A 19,727-nucleotide genomic window follows, 5' to 3' on the forward strand; every position below is an offset into this window, starting at 1 on the left:
GACTGGAACTCTTCTCAGAGAGCACAGCCATGAAAACATTTTAGTGCCTTAAAGTTTGATTTGAAAAGACAATGTTTCCTTCACTCCTTATGCTTATAATAAATGTACTCACTTACATCGATATGGATTTATGATTTGTCATTTTGAATCTAGCAAATCTTAACACCTAATACTTCTACTATTGTCTATGTCAGTCTCTACTGGGATACAAGGCCAACCAGCCAATAATATCAAGGCTAATTAACTATAGCAACTACTAAATGTAACACAGAGGTTGTGTCCAGACATTCTGGCCTTGCCCTTTAAAACACTGCTACTCTTTGTTGCCTGACTTTTGTCCCCCCTCTCTATTCCCTTGTTTTCCAATCTAGCCTTTAGAGAAATAGGCGCAGACCTTCCCCTCGAATGAGTCTCCTGTGCCATGCTACATACTCCCGATCCCCCATCTCCTCTGCCTACGCCACCATAATCATATGTATATCTCCACATCAAAAGTAAGGTTCTCTGTTCCAGTTTCATAAAGAATATTGGACTAAAGGCCCGAAATTCCTGGGGAAAACGCCCTTCTTATTTTCCAACACCTGACACCTACATTCAGCAGCCACCCATGTCTTCCATCAACAATAGTTCAAGACAGTGAAACACTGAGGCCGATATCTGGATGTGCCAGGCCTTTAACTCCAACACCCTCAGTCCTAGTTTGAAATGCGAACCGAATCACAAGTGGCGATGAAACCTCTGAAAACTGAGCTGTTCAGGCTCATTCTAAATTGAACACTAACCAGAATGGGGTCGCAACTGAAGAATATCAGACAATATCCTCACCTATTCCAACAGACTATAACAAAACATTTATTTTTTCACATCGGTGACGCAAAAGGCGACATAGCGCTTCGAAGAAAACACCAGGGATGAATAAATACATTTTCCTTGTAAGCTTATAGGAGGAAACCCCCATTGCACCAAGAACAATCCTTTAGTGTCTTTTTAGGCCTGCCCAACATCCTTTAACCTTCAACTCTCTCTCTTCAGTTACTACTTCAATCTCTCTCTTCTCATTTTACCTATTAAGTATTAAGAAGCATATATCACTTTTCCTGGCTTTTTACTCAACTGTGACATCCTCATCCCCTTCCCCTCCTCTCCTCAGCACTGCTGCCCTCCATCCATGCTTCCTTTTCAATCCTTCGTTCAGTGGTGATGGGAAACACTAGGGTGACCCTAAGACTTTTTGACACTTACCTATTCTTTGCAATTCTTGTTTTTAATGGGTTACTCTTTCTCCTTCGCACGAAATTGAGACGCGGTTTAAAAAAAATACTACCCAGTATCCAGTTTTTTCATCAGTTTTAAATTTAAAAAAGTACTCTTAAAATTGATCTTTATCATTATATTACTATTATAATTATACTTGTAGAGTGCAGTGTACTTGTCCGATGGAGTCTGTGGGGCTCATTTCTATCAAAATGTATGTCTAATGTAAGGTTTTTAACCTTGGAACAATTTTAAGTTTAACGAGTAATTGCACCTTGTTTTTGTATGAATTAACGGTTCACTTTAAAAACTGGATATGGCTGAAAGTCTAGCGCCATTCGCAGAGTCTTGGTGTGGCATGTGACACTTTGCAATCTGTTAAAAAATTTTGGTATTTGTACACTATCGGTCAGGTCATTCAATATCAGATCTATCAAAACAACACTCTGAAGCTCACAGGCATCCTATTAAAAGCCCTTTATCCACCTCAGATATCATGATAAAACACGACTGAAAAGGTCATAAACCTCCATTTGTGTTATCCTTAAAGTGCAGTCACTTCTCCTGGTGAGGGATCATTGCTTCCTACACACCTTTGCAGTCATAATGAGGTTGAAATAGCCCCAACTAAGAAGGGCCACAAACAAGCAAACACAATACACACCAGTCTGAGGGACGATCAGGATCTCCTACCGCCACAGCGTAAACAGTGCAATATTCAAGCTTGGCCAAAGTGGCGTTTCAAATGCTGAAAAGCTCAATGAAGACACAGAGGAACACTGCATAAACCGATCCTGGTGATTATGATACCGGGCAGAGAGATGCAGCTGGATATTAATTCCAAAGGTCCATATCCAATCCACTACCTGTCTTCCAGTGAGATTCATCCCCACACACATTTTGCCTTCCAGCAAACCTCTTCCAAGCAAAACCTCATTCCTCCAATCAGCTGATTCTCACTCATTTCCCAGGTCCCTCCCTGCATCTCCCACAAACCCTGGAATATCTCTAAATGCAACCACTTAACGGGCTCCTTGAGCATTCTACCAAGCCTCAAGCCAACTTACACACATTTTATGCTCTTACTCTACTCTGTGCCCTCTAGTGAGGCAAAAATGAATTATATACTTTACTAAAAGTAAATAAACTTAATATGTGCAGAAATACACCTCGTGAAGCTTCAATAAATTAAAGGGTTAGAATAAATTACAAATCAAGCTTTGTGGTGCTGACTCAGAGGGTGACCAACACAAATGAAAGAAACAATTACCAAGGCATTGTCTGAATGATGAAGATATCTTGACCACGAACGGATTCTTTTATTTCCACTCTTGTTTCTGAAAATAAGAAAGTGAAGTGAAAAGTCATCATCTTGACTTGAACGTAGGCTCAAAATACAAACATACACACGTCCCAATCATATGCGACATTTGCTCAGCAAGTTAGCACACAGAACTAAATGCTGATATAAAAACAATGCTGCTCCCTTGTCATACTGTTAACCGCCCTGCACCTGAACTCTCAACAGATAAGTGCTGCGATCACTGCTGGTGGCTTGTTCCAAATGTTGCCTCTGATCCCAGTGTGGCACTGAGTGAAGGAGTGAGGAAAAGTTACTGCTACTACACAGGAAGTCTTCCGTTATATCAAATCATACCCATAATAATCTTTAAGAGACTCAGAGCAGTCACTTAAAAAAAATACTGAAAATGGGTTATAATATTGTACATGGCTCAAAAAAGGCCAACTAGTGAGTCTTTTGGTATAGCTCCAAAGCAATACAATAGGACATTTCAGGGTCCCCCTGGCCTCCAAGCATTACCTCAACTGAAAGCCATAAATACTCAGAAGCTGAAAATGCTTTCACCAAACTTTCCTGCAGGGTGTGGAAGCAGTGTACCATCACAACTTGAAGTGGCCTGTTACAGGACCATGTTGTGGGCCCTATATTCTCTACTTCTCAGTAGGTAAGTATACTTTTCATATGCCTTTTTATATAGTCTGTCAAAGGGCTGTATATCTCTGCTGCAGCGCCTTGCTAAATGGGGAGATCCACATCCAATATTAAGCCATGACTGGAGGGGGAGGGGAAGGGAGGGAGGAGAGGGGAAGATACAACCTGGTTTCCACACGCTGCCTCCAGCACTATGGGGAGAGCAGACAATGGCCCCTTAAATGCAGACATGCTGAAACACTTGAGATTACAGGGTCACGCTGATGGGACAAAAGGAGAAGTCATGGATAAGATCCTACAAATGTCATACCCTCCTCAGTCGCAGACATGGTACCATCACACTGCATATTACAGGGCAGAACAGATCACAGACTCAAAGGCAATCTCCAAAAGCACCTTTACAAATAGATAACGATCTCAGTAGAAGAGAGGAGTGGTGGTGATCCGCAAACTCCATTTGTTTGAACCGCCTTTTGAAGCTTTAGTTTCATGTATCTATGTAGTCTGTAATTTAGCTTAAGGGAGGCAACAATTAATTTGAGGGGGTATGCGTGGAAGTTGGGAGGTACATATAGATATGAGTCTATGTCAAGATCGGAGGCAAGGATTAGGCTTAAACTTTCTCCACTTTATCACACCAGCAACCATTAAACGTTATGTAGATCGACATTAAACTACATCCACCCAAGTTCGAAGACAATGAGCGGATTTAGTCATGATTATCCCAATATGGAGATTTCAAGTTCTGATGGAGCTTTCTTCCCCTGTTTCAAGGTCTCCTCCGGGATCCCCAGGAGAATACTTATCACCTGGTTCTAGCAGGCTCCCTCTGTCTCATGGCGTGGTGGATTACAGGGAACATTGGAAAGTCCCAGGAATTTCTGGAGAGGCTGCTTTCTTGCTCTAGAGCCTGGGCAGACAGCACAAATAAAAGATATTGATCCGTCTGGTCCCGATGTCTAGGTTGGTGTCATCAATGGCAAGTGGATCCCTTGGGGGCAGACATTGTCTGCAGTCTTAATTTTTTGGCGGCCTTCTGGCTTATAGGTACATTAATACATTTAGATCGGCCATTTTGGCTGGCCACTTGCTGATAGATGGACACCCAGTTGGAGGACAACATCTGGTTTGTAAACTTCTTGGTTTGTCCGTTCCACCAGAACCATGGTGTTCAAAATTATGGGGCGTTAATGAGGTTCTTCGTTTGGTGAAAATCAAGGCCTTCAAATAAGTACCTGTCCAGGGAACAGAAGCCAGCAAAATTATCCACCCGGTTGTGTTTGATCTCCTTTTGAAGAGTTTCACATGTGAGAGTCATGAATGTAACAGATGGACAGAGTTTTCACATTTCCAGACCAACAAAATGTAACTCAATAACAGTGTCATACACTGCATTTCCAGATGTTCCAAAGCTGTATGTTGTTAGAGCAGTGAAGGCTTATGAGTATATGACAGAGGATCTTCGCCCTCAGGGTGAAAGGTAATTATTCATTGCTCTCACTAAACCTCACAAAGTGGTTTCTGCCGCTATCATTGTTAGATGGGTCCGACTGGCCAAACAGGAAGCCTGGATTTACAGCTCTCAGTTTGGAGATCACTCTGTGAGGTGGACAAAGCAAACACAGAGATGATGGACGGAACGCTTACACTTTTCAGACACTCAACCCTAGTCACAGATCTGGGTTGAATCCATCATCATTCTTAAGCAAACTTCGCCACCCCAGTTCAGACACAGCTACATGCAAATCAGTCTTGACCCTGTGCCTCATGGAAACAGTCCAGCCCGAACTGCCAAGCCAGGTCTTCCCTGGACCGGAAACAAGCATCCTGGGACCGGTTTCGGGCTAACAGCCCTCATCAGCCAGGCTAGCTTGAATCCAGTGGCAAAGTGAGCAAGGGACCCACATCTGGGCATACCCTGCCAACTTAGGGCGAACAAAGCAAACACAAGGAGATGATGGACGGAGTGCTGAAACTTTTCAGACACTCACCCCCAATCACAGATCTGGGTTCAATCCATCATTCTTTAGCTCACTTCGCAACCCCAGTTCACTCTGAGGTGGGGCAAGGCTTCCAAAGCTTTTTCATTTCGAGCTTGATTGGAGGGCATTTTCAATGCAGGCGACTGGTCATCAAAGTCTACATTTAAAAGGTTTTACTTCAAACCAGTTTCAAATATGGCATCTCTGGTGGTGGAGAAGCTTTAAACTAGCCTAATCCTCGCCTCGGATCCAGACATGGAATGAAAAATTTCCTAGCTACTGTAACGGAAACCTTCGTTTCTATTAAGGTCTCGGAGGCGAAGATTAGTCCACCCTTTTTTCTGCCTAGATTAGTATGCCCACTCGATATGATGTAATGTTATAATATGAAGCTGTTTAGTTAATGGGTCTGTATTGTCATGCAAATGATGAAAAGTCGTTGATGATTTCTTGCCTTGACGGAAATGCCTACATATCGTGTTTTTTCCAGCATTGTTTGACGATCTTTGCGCTAAAGCAGTGGTGGAAACAAAAACTTTACATCATTAATTTGTTTTCTCAGGGACATATTAGAATAAATAGGAGTGATCCTCTGAAAAGTCGGTTGTGTTCGTAGGAAGAAAGAGGAGGATAGAATGTCTCCAGATAATGTTGAGAGGTTCTGCTGCGTTCGTATTGGATGGACTTTTTTTTTCCCAAGGACTCATGGGAAATGTAGTTTAGTGTTGATCTACAAACTGTTTAATGGCTGCTGGTACAATAAAATAGAGAACATGTAAGCCTAATCCTCGCCTCCGAGACTTTAATAGAATTAAAACTTTCTGTTAATTAAATATTTCCTAGCTTTCTTATTAGACAGAGCAGTTATTGTACCCAATTGTCGGTTATGGGTGAAAATGACTAACAATAACTTCCTTTTAAAAGTGACCATCTTTCTTCTGGAGCATCCCACCATGTTATTCAGCCTCTAACTAGCCAGTTCAAACACTCTTACAAGTGAAAGACACTTCCAATTAGCACTAATCAACTTTTCTTTTAGAAAAGGCTGCTGTTGGGGTAGGACGGGGGGGAAGCGGACTGCTATAGCAACATTTTTGATAACTCAAAAACTGTACTTGTGTGTCCCAATTTCCCCTGAAAGGTGCATATCCTTACTGATAAAAATAGATCCCCAACTAGGGGAGTTATCGACATCTGAAGCAGGTTCCATTGAAGAAGGGGCCCTCTTTATAGAGCCCTTCATCCTGGAGTTAGGCACATTTGCCAATACTTTCAATTTCCTGGATAAGGCTCAGACATCGATTAAGAAGAATTTTACACAGAATATTTTTGCCAACGCCGGTCGTGGTAGGGGGAAGATTGGCCAGCTGTGTCATTCACCAAGCCTGCTCCAGAGTATCAGGGATACAATGGGGCAAGTGGCAGAACTCGTCCCATTTCGGCAACTTTTATCCCCCCAGAAGTTACCCCCACCATAAAGGCTCGAGAGGGATTTCCAGTAACAATACATCCTACAACTCCGCTCAAGGCGAGTGTTCAACCTCTTTCTGGTGTCATGCTTGGGGGTAGATTGTAAAAATAAAAAAAAAATCACAACTGGGAGGCTCTTCCCTCAGATGGATGGGTGCTTCAAACGATCCCGCTCAGCCTGGTCTCAATGGTTGTGCTGTGTCATCAATGGCAACTGGATCCCATGGGGGTAGAAATTGTCAATATCTTAAACTTTCTAGCCTTGTTGGTTTCAGAGGCATATAAATCCATCAATGCTTATAGACCTGCCCTTTCTGCAGGCTATATTCTGACAGAACAGCCTCTGGTATGTAAACTTCTTAGGGGCATTAGATGGTCTCTTCCTCCTCCTTCCAGATATTCTACACTTTGAGATGTTAATATAGTCCTGCGTCTTTTCAAATCATGGCCCGCAAACAAATGTCAGTCAAGTAAACAGATTTTGGTGAAATTAGCCACCTTTTGTGTTTGATATCTTGTCACCGAGTCGCTGAGGTGAGAGTTTTCGACATAACAGGTAGAGTATTCACTCAGGATGGGGTGACCTTTAACATTTCAAGAAGAATAATATGTAACTTCAAAAAGTGTCTCTTACCCTATATTCCCTGCTGTACCAAAGTTATGCCTAGTTAAAGCAATAAAGGCTTACGAATCCATGACAGAAGCTCCCCGGCCTCCAGGGTAACGACAACTATTGATTGCCCTCACTAAACCTCATAAAGTGGTTTCGCCTACTACTATTGCCGGGTGGCCCATGCAAAAGGCTGGCACGGACACCTCGATATTCGGAGCTCATTCTGTGAGAGGAGCTATGGCCTCGAAGGCTCTCTCTATAGGGGCCTGATTTGAGGATATCCTCAATGCAGCAGACTGGTCCTCTGATTCTATATTTAAGAGGTTTTATTTCAAACCAGTCCAAAACTAGCCTGACATCGGTCCTGACATAGAATGAAAAATGTCTCAGTTATTGTAACAGAAAGATTCAGGTAAGGGACACGGAGGCTGGGATTAGCCCACCCTTTCTATATGCCTTTTTCTACACACCCGTTTGGAGGTTGAATTTTACTATGTTCTTTATGAAATATAACACAAGTTACACGTAGGTACGGATTGCTTTAATGCCTCTTGATTCCTCATTGGACTGAGATTGTAACTTGTCTTGCAAACATCTGAGTTACATTTCTTTTGTAGGATGATAGGAATAGGTTACTTACCAGTATGCATCTGTTCTTGGCATGTAAGGCTGCTGACATTCATATCTGTGCATAGATCGCCGCCTAGTGTTGGGTCCGGATGATTGCACTTTGTTGTCTTGGAAGAGTCTTCGAAGTATCACGAGATAGGTGACTCCTCCCCTGGACTACAGTGCGCATGGGCATCTTCTCCATCCTCCGATTGTTTTTCGCCATTGTGGCAGAGATGGAGATAGGAAAGTAAGAGATGGCCATGCCAGAGATAATGCTGCAGCTGCGACAGGCACCGGGGAGGAGGGTGGGCGATATGAATGTCAGCAGCCCTACATGCCAAGAACAGATGCATACTGTTAAGTAGCATATTCCGTTCGAGGCATGTGGGCTGCTGAATTCATATCTGTGAATAGACTGAATAGCAGTATCTCCTCTAGCGGTGGCCACCTGTGCCAGCTGCAGCAGTTTGGAAAAGAGTTTTGAGGACAGCCTGTCCTACAGCAGCTTGCTGTTTTGCTTGCACGTCTACACAGTAGTGTTTAGTGAAGGTGTGTATGGTTGACCATGTGGCTGCCTTACAGATGTCTTCAAGAGGAATGTTCCCTGGGAAAGCCATGGATGCCCCCATTTTGCGTGTAGAGTGTGCTCTAGGGGGGACGGTTACAGTGCGTTTAGCTTTTAGATAACATATTTGAATGCATTTAACTATCCATCTGACTATTCCTGACTTTGAAATGGGATTTCCTTTGTGTTGGGGCGCAAAAGCAACAAATAGTTGTTTTGTCTTTCTAAATGACTTAGTTCTGTCCACATAATAAAGAAGAGCTCTTTTTACATCTAGTGTGTGTAGTGCTCTCTCAGCTACTGACTGTGGATTTTGAAAGAATACTGGCAGTTCAATTGCTTGATTGATATGGAAATTGGATACAACCTTAGGCATGAATTTAGGGTTGGTTCTAAGAACCACCCTGTTAGCATGTACCTGCATGAAAGGTTCTTGAATTCAGTGCTTGTAATTCACTCACTCTTCTGAGTGAGGTGATGGCAACTAAGAATGCAACCTTCCACGTTAAGAATTGTAGTTCGCATGAGTGTAGAGGTTAGAAAGGAGGTCCCATGAGTCTGGTAAGCACGATGTTTAGATTCCAGACTGGGGAAGGGGGATGTCTTGGGGGGTGTAGGAAGGTGGCTACCTGACTATGGTTACCCCAGATTTTTTGCCTGTGTTTAGCTGGTTTTTTGACTTAGTTGACCTGGTTCCCTGCTAATCAGGGCCCCAGGCCATCTGCTCTCTCTGTAAAATGGATTCCATGTACCCTAGGTACATACCAATTGGAAATGGACTCCTTGTCAGCCCCTGTAGAATGCACTATAGGTGCACAGGGCACAGGAGCCACTAAGGCCTACCAGGGGCTGCAGCATATCTTTTGCCACCCCTGGCTGGTTCTTAAATTGACACAACTGGCTGATCACTCAGCTGGGGTAAGGTGGTGTACACACCCCTTGCTTAGATATAGTATACCTATGTCTAAACCTATATCTGGACACATGTAAACCTGTGAGCCACTCCTATAGACAGGCCTCACCAATCCTGGAGGCTGGGTGCATGGTTTTTATGTGAGATGGAGCTCTAGCATGAGCTGAGCCTGTCTGCAGCCGTCGGGAACAAATCCCTAAGCTGTTTCAGGATAATGCCATACCATATACTATTAAGTGCCTTATAATCCTCGCGGTTATTTAGCAACTCTGGTTTGGCTTTATCAAAACATGTCGTGTAAGGTGTCATACGCTTTGGAATACCATCCCCTCGCCAGTTCTGGCGACGGGGATGGCATTCCACCCCTCTAGAGGGGTAAGACATGTTACTTCACTTTAATGCGGTTGATTTCTCCAAAGGCCTTAAGATCCACAAAATGGATGCCTCTGCCACAGACAAATGTCTGGACCCCTGGAGCTGACCGAAACCCAGTCAAGGGGGTCCTGGACAAAGGGTTTCCTGTCACAGGAGGGTGTCACCGCCCTCCAGACAGGAGATAGTGTATTGTAGCAGGGAGGTTTGAAAGAAACCAGACACTGCCTGGGGCGCACAAGGCTGCCCCTTGCATAATCCGGCCAAACCGGTTCTGGGGCACTCCAGCCCTCGTGCCAGGGCGGCCTGGATCAAAGGAAGGGGGTGTATCCACCCACTTCCTGGGTCCCACCCATAGGAGGGGACCTAGCAGGTAATCACGCCCACCAGATTCGAATAAGAGTGGGAGCAGTGCCAATGCACATCAGATTTCCTGGAAGAAACATTTGAAACGATATTCTGGACCCTTCGCCCTCCATCTCAACGTGGAAGCCCGAAGAATCTCCCTTGTGGTCAAGGAGTGACCACCCTGCAGCAGCAGGCACCATCCAGCCCTCGACGTCTACTTAGTTGCAGTTCCCGCCGGAACTCGAGCGACTGAGATCGACGAGATCAAGCCTGCCCAGCTTCTAACAGCCCGATCCACAGTCCCTGCAAAGCTGAGACCCGTGGAGGCGACCGGAAGCGTGGGGCACGCCATCTTGAAGTGACCACGAGACGCTGACCGTGCAGCCCACGAGTGACCCTCGAAGCTGTACACCGGGGTTTGAGAAGCCCCCACCCTGAGCTACTCCTGAGCCGAAGTTCAGCCCTCCACACTCGACGAGTGCTGCGTGGGGCCCTTTGGCACGATTTGGCTCAACGCGTTGGCCCGGTCACTTGCCAGCTGGCTTGTGGTCCCTGTGCCGACGAACTACAAAAGAAGACTCGTGATTCTGGTTGCTCCAGATCCACACCAGCTCCCCTGAAAGGGAGCCCCGACTCTGACCTTCCTGGTCCGAGTAAGACGCCATCTTCCAATCCCGCGTGGATTGCTCTTACCAAGGCTTGTTTGCTCCAAACCGGAAGCCGACTGCACCGACGGTGAGAGCCTGCGTGGGACAGATCGTGACCTGCTCCTGGACGTCGCAGATGCCCCAGAGCCCACGTGACAGCGAAGAGAAGCGCCTCGACGACCACCTGATTGCGCCCGACATTGCCTGGTTCCGTCCTGGTTCCACCCTGGTCACTGCTGAGTGACCCAGACTCTGTCCCCTCTGCTTTCAGGTACTCTACAACTTGAGTCCACCCTTGGACTCCACCGGACACTTCGTCTTCACCCTGCCTGCAGCCCTTTCAGCTTCAAGCACCAAGAGCCTGCGTGTCAAAACCCGACGCCACTTCGACCCTGTGCACCCACTTCCTGTGGGTGAGGTAACTTTGCTCCGCCGGTGTTCCCACACTGGTGCACACCTCTAGGGTCTGTGTGTTAAGTTTTGTTCCTCTAGGTTCAGCGGAAGTGTCCTTAAACTTTAACTATTTGACTTTTACGCACCATTGGTTAACATTGGTGCATGCGTGCGCTTTCCGCACATCTCCCGAATCCCGAGGGCCATTCCCGACTTCAGCATTGCTTGTCCTGACTGCTCCCAGCGATTTCCTAGGCCCTAGGCCTAACCACTGTTCGAGTGGCCTCTCTTATACCACTTGTTTAGTATATGGTTTGAGTGGCCCCCTGCCCTCATCCATAATTGTGCAACTTTGTATGTTTAAACAGTGCTTTTGATTTAACGCTTGTGCCCCTTTATTCATAAAGAATACTGGGGATTGTTTTTAGTAATAAACACATATATTTTTATAATATATACTTGTGTGGTGTCCTTTCATTTGGTATTACAGGATTGTATGTGGTAAAACAGCTCGCTTAACACGACCTCTTAAGTTAAGCCTTTAGGCTGCTTAGTCCATGCTACCACTAGGATAGCTTGTCTAATAAGGTTGACTTACAACCAGACACCATAAGGGGATTGTTTGGTCAGGTAGTAGGTGGTTCCAGAATTGGAAACATCCCCTACCAGGCCAACTTCTCACATTGGTGAGCAGCGGTGCGGATTTGAGCTTGCTGTTGTTTTACCATTGCAATCTTTATATCAAATTGAAAGATCACATCAAGTACCTCTAGGTACATATAAAATCAAAAGCTTAGCATATTAAGTTCTACTGAACTTAGTAGTTGTAGGTTGAAGGGAGTAGCACACCCCTGACTACAACTCACTAGCAAGGTCCAGTAGGAAAACACTTAGTGTAGGTAAGTGCACCACTTACACCTCACTAGTAACCATGTCCGACACAGGAAAGGCCTCAGGGTCTAGTCCTGTGACAGTTGACCCTACCCAGGCAACTTCTGGATATGACAAACTAACCCGCAGAGACTTGATTGTCTTGTGCAAAGCAAGAGGGTTAAAAAGGGGCAGAAGCCCCACCTGCCTAATCCTGATAGGACTCCTAGAACAGGATGACTTAGAGAGGGCAAAAGCAGCTTCCCTAGATACAGGAACTGAAGGGAACCCCCCTGCAGTTGATCCCCCTGAAGAGGAGGATGATGATGACTTGGATGAGGACTCAGAAGTTGAGGACTTAGAAGTACAGGATCAGGGTAGCCAGGTTCCAGTTGGTAGGCTTAGCCAGGCCAACTTGGACCTACTGGGGAATGGAGAGGGCCAGCACCTCCCCAGAACCCAACATATGATTCCCCCAGGCAACAGAAGAGTGAGATCTCCCTCAGGAGACTCTCATCTTTCTAGTGCCTCCAGGGAATCACAGAGAGGCATGAATGCTTCTCAAAAGTTAGAGCATAGGGCCAGAATGAGGGCTGTCAAACTCCAGATAGAGAGGGAGGAGGTAGCCTTGGCTCAAGCTAAACTTGCCTTGGCAAGAGAGCAGAAATTGTGTGGCTTAGATGCCACTGGTGGCAGCAATATTCCAAAAGAGAAACCCAGGTCCTATGATAGTAGAAACCTGACAAAGATTGTGCCCCCCTTCAAAGAAGGGGATGACATCCACAAATGGATGACTGCTCTTGAGAGAGCCTGCATGGTACAGCAGGTTCCTGAGGAACAGTGGGCAGCAATCTTATGGTACTCCTTTTCAGAGAAAGGGAGGGACAAGCTCCTCACTGTCAGACATGAGGATGCAAACAAATACAAAGTCCTGAAGAGTGTTCTGATAGATGGGTTTGGCTTAACCACTGAACAGTACAGGTTGAAGTTCAGAGATACCCAGAAGACACAGACTCAGGACTGGACTGATTTTGTAGATTGTGCTACTAAGGCTCTGGAGGGTTGGCTACATGGCAGCAAAGTACATGACTTTACAGGATTGTATAATTTGATTATGAGGGAGCAGATCCTAAGTAATTGTCAGAACCAGCTCTTACACCAGCACCTGGTAGACTCTGATCTGACCTCTCCCCAAGAATTGGGAAAGAAGGCAGACAAATGGGTCAGAACCAGGATTAGGCCTAAGAATCAGGACAGTAACCAGAAGAAGGAGTCTACCAAGCCTCAAGATAAGGGTGGGGATAAAAGTAAAGAAAAGACTTCCCCAGGGCCCCAAAACTCCAAGGATGGGGGTGGGTCCCAAGACACTTCTTCAACTGAGAAAAAACCCTATTGTTATCCCTGTAAACAGGTGGGGCATTACAAAACAGACAGCTGTTGTCCCAAGAATAACAATAAAGAAAATATACCTCCAAAGCCAGCTTCAACACCTCCTGTTACTGTCAGCAGTAATCCCCCAGGAAGTGGAAGCACACCCAGGAATCTGGGTGGGTTTACTTTTGGAAATCAGGTGGACCCTGGCCTATCCAGGTCCCCATCACCCAATGATCTTGTTTATGAGGCTGGCATGGGGTTTGCCAACTTCTCTGCTTGCCCAAATACTTTGAGCAAGTATAGACAAGAACCCATCATCAATGGTTTAAGAGTTGAAGCTTTTAGAGACACAGGGGCTAGCATCACCATGGTGGCTGATGGCATAGTCCCCTCTAAGCAACTTTTACCTGGTGCCACATACCAGGTAATAAACATTGATGGCATCCAAACAAATCATCCCATGGCAGTAGTAAGTCTCAGCTGGGGAGGTGTCACTGGCCCAAAGAGAGTGGCAGTGTCCCCAAACTTGCCTGTAGACTGTCTACTGGGTAATGATTTAGAAATCTCAGCCTGGGCTGGGGTTGAACAGGAAATCCATTCTAGAATGGTAAATTCCAATGGAAAGGTTAGTGGGGCTGTAATGGCTACAGCCCCAATTCAAGATGTCCTTCCTGAAAAGGTTGGTAGGGCGGAGATACTCCCTGCCCCATCTTTAGCAAAAGCTCTTCCTGAACAGAATAGCAAAGCTGTTATGATAACAGCAGAAACCCAAACTGAGTCTCCTCCTGAAAAGGTTGGTGGGGCTGTGATGGCCACAGCCCAAACTCAAACTGACACGTGTGTTGTGAAACCTGAAATGATGGATAACTCCACACAAACTGAGAGCATGGAGGAGGAAGAGAAATCTCCCCCTCACCAGACTTTAGGACAGGATCAGCCTCCTCAGGGAACTGATCTTACCCCTGATGAAGGAACTGCCCCAGAGGTGGTTGGGCCTAGCCTGACAGAACCGCTGATGTCAGTGGACCCTTCTCAGGTGGGACCCAGTCTGGAGCAGGTAACCTGCCCCTCTCTACCTTGCCTTAGCCAGCCCAGGGCTGCAGAGGACAAGAAGGACAGTGAGACCCAGAGGGCCCCCTGTCAAATAAAGCACCCCCATCAAAAGATTAGGTGCACCAAAACTAGTAGCCCTAGTAAGGTGAAAACTTTAAAAACTCCTGAGGGAGCCCCCTTAAAAACAGTTAGGGACCTCCCACAGATGGATTCTGTTGGGCACAGCCAAACCTGGGACCCAAGGGGCCCAAACCTGAACTGTCCCTCCAGCAAGCCAAACAGAGGGACCCAGCCTCCAGCTTTAGGTAGCCAGAGGTTGACCCTGAGAGCACAGTGCAACTCAGTTAAAGAGAGAAAGGCACACATGGTGGAAGATAATTGGAGGAAGCTAAGCCCTAAATTAGTAGAGCCTCGCTTCAATACTCCACATCCAAACCAGCCTTTAACTTTGCATAAACACACCCAAGGTAGTGATTCCCTATGGTGGAGACCCTCTAATACCCAAAGGGTGAGGGACTGCTTAGTGGACCATGAGACAGGGGGTACCCATGCTAGTGCAGGTACTTCCTTATATGGCCACTCAGGCAATATAGGCTTACCTGGCCAAGGATAGCCTTATCTCCTTTCGTTTGGGGGGGGGTTATGTAGGAAGGTGGCTACCTGACTATGGTTACCCCAGATTTTTTGCCTGTGTTTAGCTGGTTTTTTGACTTAGTTGACCTGGTTCCCTGCTAATCAGGGCCCCAGGCCATCTGCTCTCTCTGTAAAATGGATTCCATGTACCCTAGGTACATACCAATTGGAAATGGACTCCTTGTCAGCCCCTGTAGAATGCACTATAGGTGCACAGGGCACAGGAGCCACTAAGGCCTACCAGGGGCTGCAGCATATCTTTTGCCACCCCTGGCTGGTTCTTAAATTGACACAACTGGCTGATCACTCAGCTGGGGTAAGGTGGTGTACACACCCCTTGCTTAGATATAGTATACCTATGTCTAAACCTATATCTGGACACATGTAAACCTGTGAGCCACTCCTATAGACAGGCCTCACCAATCCTGGAGGCTGGGTGCATGGTTTTTATGTGAGATGGAGCTCTAGCATGAGCTGAGCCTGTCTGCAGCCGTCGGGAACAAATCCCTAAGCTGTTTCAGGATAATGCCATACCATATACTATTAAGTGCCTTATAATCCTCGCGGTTATTTAGCAACTCTGGTTTGGCTTTATCAAAACATGTCGTGTAAGGTGTCATACGCTTTGGAATACCATCCCCTCGCCAGTTCTGGCGACGGGGATGGCATTCCACCCCTCTAGAGGGGTAAGACATGTTACTTCACTTTAATGCGGTTGATTTCTCCAAAGGCCTTAAGATCCACAAAATGGATGCCTCTGCCACAGACAAATGTCTGGACCCCTGGAGCTGACCGAAACCCAGTCAAGGGGGTCCTGGACAAAGGGTTTCCTGTCACAGGAGGGTGTCACCGCCCTCCAGACAGGAGATAGTGTATTGTAGCAGGGAGGTTTGAAAGAAACCAGACACTGCCTGGGGCGCACAAGGCTGCCCCTTGCATAATCCGGCCAAACCGGTTCTGGGGCACTCCAGCCCTCGTGCCAGGGCGGCCTGGATCAAAGGAAGGGGGTGTATCCACCCACTTCCTGGGTCCCACCCATAGGAGGGGACCTAGCAGGTAATCACGCCCACCAGATTCGAATAAGAGTGGGAGCAGTGCCAATGCACATCAGATTTCCTGGAAGAAACATTTGAAACGATATTCTGGACCCTTCGCCCTCCATCTCAACGTGGAAGCCCGAAGAATCTCCCTTGTGGTCAAGGAGTGACCACCCTGCAGCAGCAGGCACCATCCAGCCCTCGACGTCTACTTAGTTGCAGTTCCCGCCGGAACTCGAGCGACTGAGATCGACGAGATCAAGCCTGCCCAGCTTCTAACAGCCCGATCCACAGTCCCTGCAAAGCTGAGACCCGTGGAGGCGACCGGAAGCGTGGGGCACGCCATCTTGAAGTGACCACGAGACGCTGACCGTGCAGCCCACGAGTGACCCTCGAAGCTGTACACCGGGGTTTGAGAAGCCCCCACCCTGAGCTACTCCTGAGCCGAAGTTCAGCCCTCCACACTCGACGAGTGCTGCGTGGGGCCCTTTGGCACGATTTGGCTCAACGCGTTGGCCCGGTCACTTGCCAGCTGGCTTGTGGTCCCTGTGCCGACGAACTACAAAAGAAGACTCGTGATTCTGGTTGCTCCAGATCCACACCAGCTCCCCTGAAAGGGAGCCCCGACTCTGACCTTCCTGGTCCGAGTAAGACGCCATCTTCCAATCCCGCGTGGATTGCTCTTACCAAGGCTTGTTTGCTCCAAACCGGAAGCCGACTGCACCGACGGTGAGAGCCTGCGTGGGACAGATCGTGACCTGCTCCTGGACGTCGCAGATGCCCCAGAGCCCACGTGACAGCGAAGAGAAGCGCCTCGACGACCACCTGATTGCGCCCGACATTGCCTGGTTCCGTCCTGGTTCCACCCTGGTCACTGCTGAGTGACCCAGACTCTGTCCCCTCTGCTTTCAGGTACTCTACAACTTGAGTCCACCCTTGGACTCCACCGGACACTTCGTCTTCACCCTGCCTGCAGCCCTTTCAGCTTCAAGCACCAAGAGCCTGCGTGTCAAAACCCGACGCCACTTCGACCCTGTGCACCCACTTCCTGTGGGTGAGGTAACTTTGCTCCGCCGGTGTTCCCACACTGGTGCACACCTCTAGGGTCTGTGTGTTAAGTTTTGTTCCTCTAGGTTCAGCGGAAGTGTCCTTAAACTTTAACTATTTGACTTTTACGCACCATTGGTTAACATTGGTGCATGCGTGCGCTTTCCGCACATCTCCCGAATCCCGAGGGCCATTCCCGACTTCAGCATTGCTTGTCCTGACTGCTCCCAGCGATTTCCTAGGCCCTAGGCCTAACCACTGTTCGAGTGGCCTCTCTTATACCACTTGTTTAGTATATGGTTTGAGTGGCCCCCTGCCCTCATCCATAATTGTGCAACTTTGTATGTTTAAACAGTGCTTTTGATTTAACGCTTGTGCCCCTTTATTCATAAAGAATACTGGGGATTGTTTTTAGTAATAAACACATATATTTTTATAATATATACTTGTGTGGTGTCCTTTCATTTGGTATTACAGGATTGTATGTGGTAAAACAGCTCGCTTAACACGACCTCTTAAGTTAAGCCTTTAGGCTGCTTAGTCCATGCTACCACTAGGATAGCTTGTCTAATAAGGTTGACTTACAACCAGACACCATAAGGGGATTGTTTGGTCAGGTAGTAGGTGGTTCCAGAATTGGAAACATCCCCTACCAGGCCAACTTCTCACAGGGGGGATCCCCCTTTTTAAACCCTCCATGAAGGCCTTGATTGCTGGTACTTTGAACAGTGAGAGGTGTTGCCTGTTATAAAGGTATGCTGCTATAGCAGCAAGGTGTAGTCGTATAGAAGAGTATGCCAAGTTACATCTTTGTAGGTGCAGCAGGTATTTGGTTATTGTTGCAGTAAATAACAAATCTCTTCTATTTAGCTGCATAGCACGCTCGTGTGGTTGGTCGTCTTGCCTCCCTAATGATGTTCATGCAGTCTGGGGGCAAGTTAAGGTATCCAAACTCTAAGACCTCAGGAGCCAGATCGCTAGGTTCATCTGATTGGCATCCGGGTGTCTGATTTCTCCATGGTTCTGAGTTAGAAGATGGGGTGCAAGGGACAGTCGTTGATGAGAAACTACTGAAAGTTCTAGGAACGTTGTGTACCATGGTTGTCTCGCCCATGTGGGAGCAACTAGGATTAGCGTGAGTGAGTTTGCGTGCCACCAGCGGGCTCAGCGGTGCTGGGGGAAAAGCGTACGCAAATCTGCCTGACAAGTTCATCCATATCGCATTGCCCTGTGACAACGGATATGGGAACCTGGCGGCAAAGTACTAGCCTTTGGAGTTTTCGTTTGTGGCAAACAGGTCTATTTCTGGGTGACCCCACTCTTTGAAGAATGGCTGGAGAACTCGGGGGTGAATCTCCCATTCGTGTAGTTGTTGGCTGTGCCTGGTGAGCAGGTCTGCAATCTGATTGTCCTTGCCTGGGAGGTGTTCTGCTAGGAGAAAAATGTTTTTTGGGATCGCCCACCTCCATATGCTTTGTGCCAGATGGGACAGCTGTGGAGTGTGTCCCTCCCTGTTTCTGGATATAGTACATTGCAGTCATGTTGTCCGTCCGGTTCAACACTGTCTTGCTGTACAAGTATTTCTGAAATGCTTTTAGGGCTAGGAATATCGCTAGCAACTCTAGTTGGTTGATATGCAGCTTTTTCTGCTTGTTTGTCCAGAGCCCTTGTACTGTGTATTGAAGGAGATGGGCTCCCCAGCCTGTCAGTGATGCGTCCGCTGTGAGAAGTTGGCCTGATATATAGTGCTCACTATTCTAGTGATCACTTTGTATCATACCAAACAACCCTTATTGATGATTGGTTGTAAGTCAACCTGATAGACCAGCTATCCTAGTAGCATGGACACGAGCAGTCTTTAGGCTAAACTCTAGAGGGCGTGTTAAGCCAGCTGTTTTGCCATCACATATACCCCTTGAACACCAAGTGAAAGGACACCACACAAGTTGTTATAAAAATATAGGATATTTATTAATAACAGTTCTACCCTGAACTCTTTATGAGTCAGGGAGCTAAGCACAATACAAAACTCTTACGAAAATACTTCAAGTTGCACAATTTACACAAATGCCCGAGGGGCACAAAAAACCATATACACAAAAAGTGGAATGCGAAATACTAGCAGGTAAGTAACAAGATCCAGAGGCTTCAGGATCGCTAGGACTACACTACTGAACCTTAAGATTACGAGCAGGAGGCCTAGGGAGATCGGGTGCAGAGTGTGCACTCTCACGCGGGATGCGGGAAGAAGTCTATGGATGCTAGCGTTTCTAAAGTTACTGTTTCCGGACGAATCCGACTAGGTAGACTAAAAACGAAAAAGGATCTGGACACTAGGAGAGTGAACCTGTGCTGGAGCACCGAGATGCTCAAGTTACCTAGCCCAGGGGCTGCGGCTGCATAGGGTTCAAATGACGTCGGGAATCCTCGTTGAAGTCTATGGAGCCTGAAAGAAGAAGTTGCTGGAAGGCGACCAGTGAAGATGTTCGGTGTGATCCAAGGCTGGATCAGTGAAGGAGACGACCTGAAAGCAGAGGGGACTTAGTTCTTAATCACTAGCCAGTGATTATGTGGGCACCAGGATGGCACC

The 19,727-nt window shown here is 46.9% G+C and overlaps 1 protein-coding gene across 2 annotated transcripts in view; it reads right to left on the bottom strand.

Annotated features, from left to right (window-relative positions):
- Positions 1 to 19,727, bottom strand: part of PRPSAP1 (phosphoribosyl pyrophosphate synthetase associated protein 1) — a 302,806-nt gene that overhangs the window by 173,121 nt on the left and 109,958 nt on the right. For both annotated transcript variants that reach the window (XM_078654587.1, XM_078654586.1), the window contains exon 3: positions 2,525 to 2,591. In XM_078654587.1, coding sequence (XP_078510713.1) covers positions 2,525 to 2,591 — 67 coding nt within the window. The remainder of the gene's footprint in view (positions 1 to 2,524; positions 2,592 to 19,727) is intronic.

This window comes from Lissotriton helveticus, chromosome 7, assembly GCF_964261635.1.
Source record: "Lissotriton helveticus chromosome 7, aLisHel1.1, whole genome shotgun sequence".
In the NCBI taxonomy this organism is placed as follows: Eukaryota; Metazoa; Chordata; class Amphibia; order Caudata; family Salamandridae; genus Lissotriton; species Lissotriton helveticus.